Source organism: Bidens hawaiensis, unplaced genomic scaffold (assembly GCF_021521415.1).
Source record: "Bidens hawaiensis isolate Kalapana, Puna unplaced genomic scaffold, B.hawaiensis_p1.1 tig00034572_1, whole genome shotgun sequence".
NCBI lineage: Eukaryota > Viridiplantae > Streptophyta > Magnoliopsida > Asterales > Asteraceae > Bidens > Bidens hawaiensis.
The window spans coordinates 44,818-54,591 of record NW_027495967.1 but is presented as its reverse complement, the minus strand read 5'-3'; the positions used below and the strand labels follow the sequence as shown (position 1 = coordinate 54,591).

General features: G+C 35.3%; 1 protein-coding gene across 1 annotated transcript; it reads left to right on the top strand.

The window, feature by feature from the left end:
• The first annotated feature begins 6,101 nt into the window (after nucleotides 1-6,101).
• On the top strand, nucleotides 6,102-6,806 carry LOC143586230 (uncharacterized). Its single transcript, XM_077067823.1, has 3 exons — nucleotides 6,102-6,189; nucleotides 6,291-6,626; nucleotides 6,727-6,806. The coding sequence occupies exons 1-3, from the start codon at nucleotides 6,102-6,104 to the stop codon at nucleotides 6,804-6,806; spliced, it is 504 nt and encodes a 167-aa protein (XP_076923938.1).
• Nucleotides 6,807-9,774: the final 2,968 nt, after the last annotated feature.

The following is a 9,774-nucleotide window of genomic DNA, read 5'->3' as shown; positions in this document are numbered from 1 at the left end:
TAGTTTAATTTATAGGAAAACCCTAGGGAACACAATCCCTAAAAAGGAGGAAAAGATCTTCTCAAATCAAGCAAAAAGATATTAAAAAGCACAAGAAAACAAAAGCAAGAGATATCAAAAGATATGCCGGCAGCTGCAAGGGATGGGGAAAAGCTGACAGGTTACAGGTCAAAGCATGGGAGGTGACAGGGAAAACACTGTACAAGACATGCAAAAGAAGATTTCAAAAGATTATGTCAGTCACTTTTTCTGTCAACCAATAGGATTGGTGCGCATGCTGCGCCGAAGGTGGCTTTTCGGACAGATGTCGGAACTGACCTAAAGAGCTCAAACAAAAGATAAGATATCTCAAAAGCATACAGGCTGACCTAAACTGAAGAAAAGACTTAAGGTCTAGCGCGAGAAAGACTCGAGCGCACGCGCGAGGGCGAAGGCAGACAGAACAAACCTTAGCGCGTCGCGGGAAGAACTACAAATTCTTAGCGCGCCGCGAGAAGAACTACAATCCTTAGCGCGCTGCGAGAAGAGTTCGTCTCGCGAATCGCAGGAACAGCTGGTCTTCACGCAGGCTTCCTTGTAAAGAGTCTGGCGCGTGGAGCTGCGCAGACATCCTTAGGCGGGAATAACCAAAGGACAAGCAAAGAGTCAAGAGAAAAGGGAGTTCAGGCTAAAGGGTTAAGCAGAGGGGCGGGACGGCAACAAGAAAGAGAAGGAGGCGGGACGGCGACAAGAGAGAGAAAGAGGCGGGACGGCGACAAGAGAGAGAAAGAGGCGGGACGGCGGAAATAAATTATTATTATTAGTAAGTAATATAGGTATATATAATTTATTTAATGTTAAATTTACAAAGATTAATAATCAAATTTTAAATCATAAAAAGAAAGAATCGGATTCGAAAACGGGTATCTGGGTCGGGTCGGATTGGGCAGTTGTCACACCCATGGCAAACATAGACAAAGGAATTTGAAGATTTTATTTCATATCTATATGCTACGCAAATAATAATTGATGTGGAACAAGCACTAGAATCAAGGAATTGGAAGAATGCAATTGATACCGAAATGAACACACTAATGGAAAAAAACGCATAAGAAAAGTGTGACCTCCTTACAGGGAAGAAAGCAGTGGGATGTTGCTGCGTATTTACAACTAAAAAAAACTTGATGGAACTATTGAAATGTATAAAGCACGACAAGGAGCTAAAGACTATACCTAGACATACGAGTTTGACTACAAAAACTCCCAGTAGCAAATTTTGACACAATCATAGTACTTTTTCAATCACTGCAAATGATGGGTGGCCGCTTCTTCATTTTGGAGTATAAATGACTTCCTACATGGAGAATTAGAAGAAGTTTATATGAAAGCTCCACCCGGATTCACAATAAATTTCAAGGCGAAAGAAGTATGTTGGTTGAAAAAATATCAATGGGCAAAAACAATACACTTAAGCTTGGTTTGCTAGATTCACTTTAGTAGTGAAGATATATGAATACGAAGAAACTCCTATCATACATTATTCTTAATGAATATGTAAACTTGTAACTTGTTTAATTATATATGTTGATGACATCATCATAATTGGAAGCGATTTAGAATAAATGAGAAAGTTTAAAGCGTACATGTTCACAGAATGAAGGGCCTAGGAAGGCTCAAGTACTAATTCCTAGGAATTTAGGTACTAAGGTCCAAACAAGTGATTTTCAAAGTCCTAAAGAAATATATTCTTGGTCTTCTAGTTGAAATGGGAATGATTGACTGTAAGGCTATTATCAAACCAGTAAGGGTGAACCATAGACTCCGTATGGAAGAGGAAGCTTAGTTAACAAAAAAAAAAAAGATATCAACTCCTTGTAGGTAAACTAATATAACTTTAACATACTCGTCCAAATATATGATATGCAGTTAGAATGGGTAGCAAGTTCATGCACCAACCTCAAGTTACCCACATAGAGGCATTAATAAGGATTATCAAATACCTTAAAGGAACAACATGCCATGGGGTCACTTTATGAAAAAAAAAACAAATATTTGTTGTCCAAGTTAATGCAGACTGACCGGGATATCAAGATGATTAAAGACATACATCGAGATACTTCACTTTGGGAGGCGAAAACTTGGCTACATGGAAAAGAAAAAAAACAAAAAGTAGTGGTTTTATCAAGTGCTAAGGTTGAATTAAGAGTATTGCTGAAGGGTTAGCAGATGTCATATGGATCCACAAAATCCTAACTTAGGCTGGGTTCCCTTCAAGTGAATCAAACAAGATTATATGTGACAACAATGTCGTTATACAAATCTCAGATAATTTTGTCCATCATAATCGTACAAACACATAATGGTTGACCGGAACATCATCAAAGAGAAACTCGATGCCAAAATTAAAGAGTTATCGTTCGTTCAATCAAAGGATCAATTGTCATATTTACTATCAAAAGTTGTCAACATGAGTATATTCAACTAATGTCTTGTCAAGTTGAGCATAAGAGACCATTGTACTCAATTTGAGTGAAAGTGTTAGAAATAGAAAAAGAAATAAAAATAAAATCAAAACGTACAAGGATAAATTCAACATCATTTCCATAATTAGGAAATGAAAATACCAAATTATTTATTTTTACCAACCTATTCCCCAAATATTCATATAAATCTTAACTTCGTATATATCCCTCCAAATCCAAACAGACACTTTTTGTTAGTAATTCACAGACCACCATGTGTTATTCTTTTGACAACTTTAATGCCATAAAAAATGCTTCCAAACTGCCAATTTTTTAGAAATTCTGAAAGGAAAATCCCCACGGCCACCGACATAATTTAAACTCGACGGTTAGTAGATTTTCAAAAATATCATAGCTACTGGATTAAAAAAAAGGTGACCATATATTTTCAAAATTATTGGCTGCTGCCGCATTAAACAGTCGCCTACTATATTTTTTTGGAATCTAGACAACAAACGGAGTAAAAAGAAGGCTACTAGATATTTTGGAAATTATCGACGACTACCGGATTAAACAGTTGGCTACTAGATTTCTTTTGAAATCTGGATCGATAACGAATTAAAAAGGAAGCTACCAGATATTTTCAAAATTATTGGCGGCTGCTAGTTGAACCCGTCAACTACCAGATTTGTTTCAAAATCAGGATGGATATTTATTTAAAAATGCGACAAATGAATTTTTGTTATTATTAGCTACACATCGGACTGTTAACAGATAAATGTATTTCAACAACCGGGTATTTATCGAGTGCCTTTCACAAACAAAGTATTTGTATTTCGAAAATTTTGAATTTGTAATCTCATAAAATTTGTAATGTATTATGACAATGTTGTTTGTAGAGGAGAAATTGGGAGGAAAGAAATGACACTTGTTAGTATGTTCCGATTGATTGTGCGCAACGTGGTATAAGTCTACCTAAAAATGTTAATTGCTTTGAACTCATAGAACATATTTTACACCGCTTTGGTTTTCAATATATTTTCTCCATTATCATATCAAAGTTCTACATACATATATCTTGTCGATCTATTTGATGACAAGGGCGTCGATTCTATTTTTAACATTTTTCCAAACTAACATGGTGGCTATCAGAAAATCTGGCAGCCGCCGCTATAAATAGCGAGCTGCCAGGATTTCAAACAAGCCGAAAAGTTTAACATGTAGCCTCCTTTTTTCCGGTAACCGACAATTTAATCTTGTAATAGCTGTCAATTTTGAAAACATCTGGTAGCATAATTTTTAATCAGTTAGCCGCCAATATTATCAAAAATTTGTAGCTGCCTGTTTAATCATAGCTGCTTATAATTTTGAAAATCCAGTTATACATGGGTTTAAAATATGTTAGCGGCAGACGAAAATTTCTTGTTAGATAATCTGAAAAATAAGCGGCCCGAAAGGATTTATGATGGCAATAATGTTGATAGAAAAATGACACATGCCGATGTGTGATTAGTTAAAAATAAGTGAATGTACATGTATAATTTGTCAAATGGAAACAAATCCATGATGGACTGAAAAATGCATGTATTTATGCTTATTACGTATGGACTAAAATAGTCGGATTGCATGTGGTACAAATCAAAAAAAGAATTTTGATAAATAGGGAGATAAGTTGAATGTAATTAGCCATAATTTTATCAAAACTGCACTCTTAAAAGGTCACTATAATCACAGTTTACAGTGATAATGCACACATCATCGAGAAACTACCGAGCTTTTTGAGGGAGAACTTTTTGAAAGACTTTGACACAGTATGATTATTGTTTGACATGTCGTTTTGTGGGTATATGTAATTATATATTAATCAATCCTTCAGAGTGCATCTAGAAAATGTTTACACATTTTACTCTAGACAAATTTCAACATTTGAGTATGTTAAAGGTTGTCTAAGAATGCACACCATATCATTTATTGTCACTAAATGAAATATTATTTGTTTAGAAGTATCATAATTAAATGCATACGTGGATTAATAGTGATGATAGTGACTTTAAAGTTAATTTATGTGAGGATAATAGTGATAGTGTTAGTGACTTTTACTTCAATGTGAAAACAAAGGTTGTGCATAAGGGTGAGAATGATAGTGATAGTGATTTTAGAGGTGATGAGTGCAAACTTACTAATGATCCTGAAGTTGATATGAGGGAGTACAATAATAATGTTGACTTAAAAGTGAAAGATAAGAACCCTAACCACAAAGATATAGATATACAAGATGAAATTTTAGACAATGACAAAATACCTTGTGGGACAGAATCTGATGAGAATGAGACTAGTATTAGAAAGCACCACTTGCATACTGTTAGAAGGGCAAATGAAAATAAGGATAAGAAATCTAGAGTCAACTTTTTCATAGGGCAAGAGTTTGGGACCAAGCATGAGGTGAAGTTGTTGGTTAAAAGACATTCAGTTGAAGTAGGAGGAAGTTGTTTTTTTGCAAAGGATGATAAAGTCAGATTAAGGGTACAATGTGGTGGTTCTTTACTAGATTTTGATATTGATGATTATGGAGTGCATATTGACAGTCAACCAACAGCCAAAGGACATGCTGGTAAAACAAAGAGAAGTGAAGGGGTTCTTTAGAAAAATGGAAACAAAAGGTTGGGGTAGGTAAGAGTAAGGGCCCAATTAATGTTGGTGGTAGGGGAAAAAAGACAGACCCAGACAAATTTCAATGTCCCTGGTCAACGTTAGTTTCGAAACCAAAAGGTGTTGAATCTTGGGTGTTGAGCATATTAAATAATGAGCATAAATTCCTTCAAACAAGGAAAGTTAGTCCTTGCACATCCACCTTTTTATCTTATCAACTTCTAGATCAAGTTCACTCCAACCCTGAAATACCTGTCAAGTCTGTGCAAGAGCAATTTCAAAGAAAATATGAACTAGGAATTTCCATAGTAAAAACATATAGGGTTAGGGCTAAAGCCAAGAAAATGGTGCAAGGGGATTACACAACACAGTATGGTATTCTTAGGGATTATGTGCTTGAATTAAAAGAAACAAAATCCATGTACCACTGTAAAAATTCAGGTTGAGGAGGGCACAGACACAAATCTACCAACTAGAAGGTTCAAAAGGATCTATGTTTGTTTTGGTGCTTTAAAGCAAGGGTTTAAGGCAATAGGGAGGGATCTACTAGGTTTAGATGGTGCATTCATGAAAGGACCATTCCCAGGTCAAATTTTATCTACAGTTGGAGTTGACCCAAATAACGGAATCTACCCAGTTTCTTTTGCAGTTGTAGAGACAGAAAATCTCAGCTCTTGGACTTGGTTCCTAGAAAACTTAGGAGATGATCTGGATTTGGGTCCAAACTCATTTTTCACTTTCATGAGTGATAGGAAAAAGGTATGTTATTTAGTTTGTGTTTGTTTTTAAGTTATAACCTTCTTGTACACTGCACTATATCTGGATTTAAGTTGTAACTTTCTTGAACATGGCCTTCTTCTTGCTATTGAAAATTTGTTTCCATGTACTGAGCACAGATTTTGTTTTAGGCATATTCATGAGAACTTTAAAGCAACTTATAGAGGGAAGTTGTACAAAGATCTGTTATATAAGTGTGCTTATGCAACAACAATTCCTGAATTTGAGACAACAATGGATGAGTTGAAAGCATTCAACCCGGATGTCCACTTTTGGTTGTCCAACATTCATCCTAAACACTGGTCTAAGTCACACTTCTCAGGTTTGTACTTTATCTCTTTAATGTGTCAACTGTCATGTTTAGCTCTGTGTCATGTGTCAACTGTCATCTTTAATGTGTCAACTACTTTGATTTGTTCATAGGGAGGGTAGTGTCTGATATGTTGATTAACAACATGTGTGAAGTTTTTAATGGTAAGATTGTGGAAGGCAGAGACATGCCAATCATATCAGCACTTGAATACATAAGGGAATACTTAATGAGAAGGATAGTGAATGTTTTGGAGGTTATAGACAAGATTGAAGGGTTGCTTACACCCATTGCCACCACTGAGTTGCAAAAAATCAGGACAAATGCAGCACACTATACTGTTCAGTGGAATGGGGGAGATCTATATCAGGTTAGTGGCATTCCAGGTAAGCAAAGAGTTGTTTATTTGGTTAAGAGGACATGTACATGCAGAAGGTGGGAGCTGACAGGTATGCAATTGTCTATTGTATTTCATTATGTAGTTAGTTGGGTAGTTGGATAGTGTTTAAATTATGCAATTGTTTGAACTATGCTATATATGCAACCCAGGTATTCCTTGTGAACATGTGGTGGCAGCAATTTGGCACAAGGCTCTTAATGGTGGAAGGGTTGATGCAGTGGAAAGCTAGGTTAATCCAGTTCATAGAATGGACACATGGAGACAAGTTTATTCTTTCAAGATCAATCCAATCAATGGCAGGCCCTTATGGCCAAAGTCTCAAGTTCCTACAGCTCTTAGTCCTCCCAAACATAACAAACAAGTTGGTAGACCAAAGAAGGCTAGGAAGAGATCAACATTTGAGTTAGAGGACTTGACTCAAGGTAGTAAGTTGTCAAAGAAAGAAACCAAAGGAGCTTGTTCAAAGTGTGGCTCCATAGGACACAACATAAAGACATGCAAGCATGCAAGGTGATTGGTCTTCTGGAAGATTGGGCAGGATGTAAGGATGATTTGTCTTTTGGAGTGTATTTTAGTTTATGTATGTGTTAATGTATGTTTGGATGTTGGTAATTTGGTGTTTTGAACATGGATTAATGACTTACGATGATAATTTGGTGTTTTGAATTTGGATATGTAATGACCGGTTGAATGGTTGATGTAATGACTTTATTTGAATGGTTTATGTAATGACTTTGGTAGTCTCTTTATTTTACTTTATGTAATCCCTTTCTAGTGAATGCCTTTGACTAATCGAGGTAATGACTTTGGTTGATGTTGTTTGACTTTGTATTTCATTCACATTTTGGTTATTGCATTCAACATGTCTAGTGCAGTCCCATTTTTGTTATTTGCAGTCAACATATGTCTAGTGCAGTCAAAATGAGTGTAGTGCAGTCAAAGTTGGTTATATGCAGTAAACATATGTATAGTGCAGTCAAAATGTGTATAGTGCAGTCAAAGTTGGTTATTTGCAGTCAACATATGCCTAGTGCAATGCACATTTGGTTTTTGCATACACAAACTCATTGTCAAATGCAAATGTGTAGTCAAAATTAACAATTAGAACCTGAAAAACAACCAATACAACCTTAAAAGGGAAATCAACCTTAAAAAACTTACATTAGGATGGTGTCATAAGTCAACAACAACAACAGTCAACAATACAAGACAACACAAACACCTTATTAACATAAACAAAAGCTATATTCATCTAGAACAAAAGTACATAGATTATGAAACATATCCAACTAGCAATCAACATCTTTTTCATTTTGCTTGCTTTGTATCCCAGATTCTTGTTTGCTTCCTCAAGCTTCTTCTTAGATTCTTCAAGACTATTATTAGCTTCCTCAAGACTTCCTCAAGGTATGATGTCCATGCACCTTTGACGCTTTTTATGGTCAAACCATCCAATAAATTTGCAATTTGAACCATAATTTCAAGAAAAAACATATAATTACTCGTGTTAAGCACATTCACAAAACCCTAATTCAAGAAGAGAAATAGAAAATTGTACCTGGACAGGGCATGAGTAGAACCGACGACCTGGATTTTTATCCGTCCAAGAGGTTTTAATCACGGCTTCTTTACCACATTCACAGAACACCACCATTCACGGCTCGTAATTCCCCCCAATTTCCCCCAATTTGATAACGGCTGGTAACCCTAATTTCTAATCGAAGGAGGGAAAAGACCGGGGGTGTTATAAAAGGGGGAAATGATTTGGGACATGAAATTACCTTTATACCCTCACGTGCATCTCATGTGATGAGAGTTAACGAAAAAATCTAACTGGGTTAGTGTAAAAGGACGTAACGTGCAACATTTTGGAAACATAGAATATGATTTTAGTCATTAAGTTTTCCAAAAGACTACTATTGAAAAACCATGAAAACATAAAGGACCTGTTTTGCCATTTTGTCTTTAGTTAATAAGATTCATTACTTAAATAATAAATCGCTTAATATATTAAATTTTTTAGTGTGTCTGAGTCCTTTCTTTCCGTTAACCTATCATTATAGTCTTTTTCTCTCCGACCATTAAAATTAAATAGAGGAATTACTACCAATAAGAACATAAAAGGACCTTTAAAAATCATTGAGCCTGTGAAATACTCACGAGGCCAGAAGACACTAAACAATAAGCAGTAAACAATCTTTTATGCTTATCGTCTTACCTGTTAGAGTCCACTCTTAGGTAAGCCAAGACAAAACTATCCCCCATGACTGTTTCTGCATACAAATGATATTATTTCTTGAATTTGAAAATAATGGGAGAAAAAACAAATATTTCATTTAACACAACGAAGATGCGGCCGGGGGTCCTACAGGAAGTCAATATTCTATATTTCTTTGTCACTGTTAAACTAAAAGAAGTTTTAGGTACAAAATATAAATTTGCTGGTATGATCAAGTAAATCACATCATATATCCAATACAAAAGGTCAGCTTTCATTAGAGACACCAACTGAATCCAATACAACTTTGTTATTAATATTTCCAAAATCAAAACATGGTTCGGAAAAACCATGGAGTTGAATGCGAGCTTGGCCGGAAATCCTAATTCAACGAAGCTTGTTGTTAAGGATAAAGAACGAAGGTCGAAAGAGATCAACGACAGACATCAAAACGCACAAAAATCAGGTAATACATTTCTAATTTGTTACCCTAGAACGTATATTGAATTAGGTGTAAATTTGTTTGTTTTTTTGATTTATAACAACAAACAAATTAGCATAAGCTATTACTAATTTTTTTTGATTTTGAAACAGAACGTGTTAAATGTTCAATTTTTTTTAGTAAACAAGAGGGTGGTTAATGTGAATTATCAGCAGAACGTGTTCGATCGTTTAAAAATACATAGGTGTTTGAAGCTTGGAGTAATAGAGGTTGAAATCATGAGAACGTATTAAGCTGTTACTAATTAGGTGTGAATTGTGTTTGTTGTTTTGATTTGTAACAACAAACAAATAAGCATAAGATGTTACTAAGATTTTTTGATTAGAAACACTGATCATATTTTATGTAGTTGAAAAGAAAAAAAGAATTGCAGAACCAAGTGAGGAAAATGAGCATGAACGTGCAAATAAGAAAGTTAAAACAAAACAAGCCTAAGAAAGAAATTCCGACTCCGACTTTGAAACACCAATCAAATCA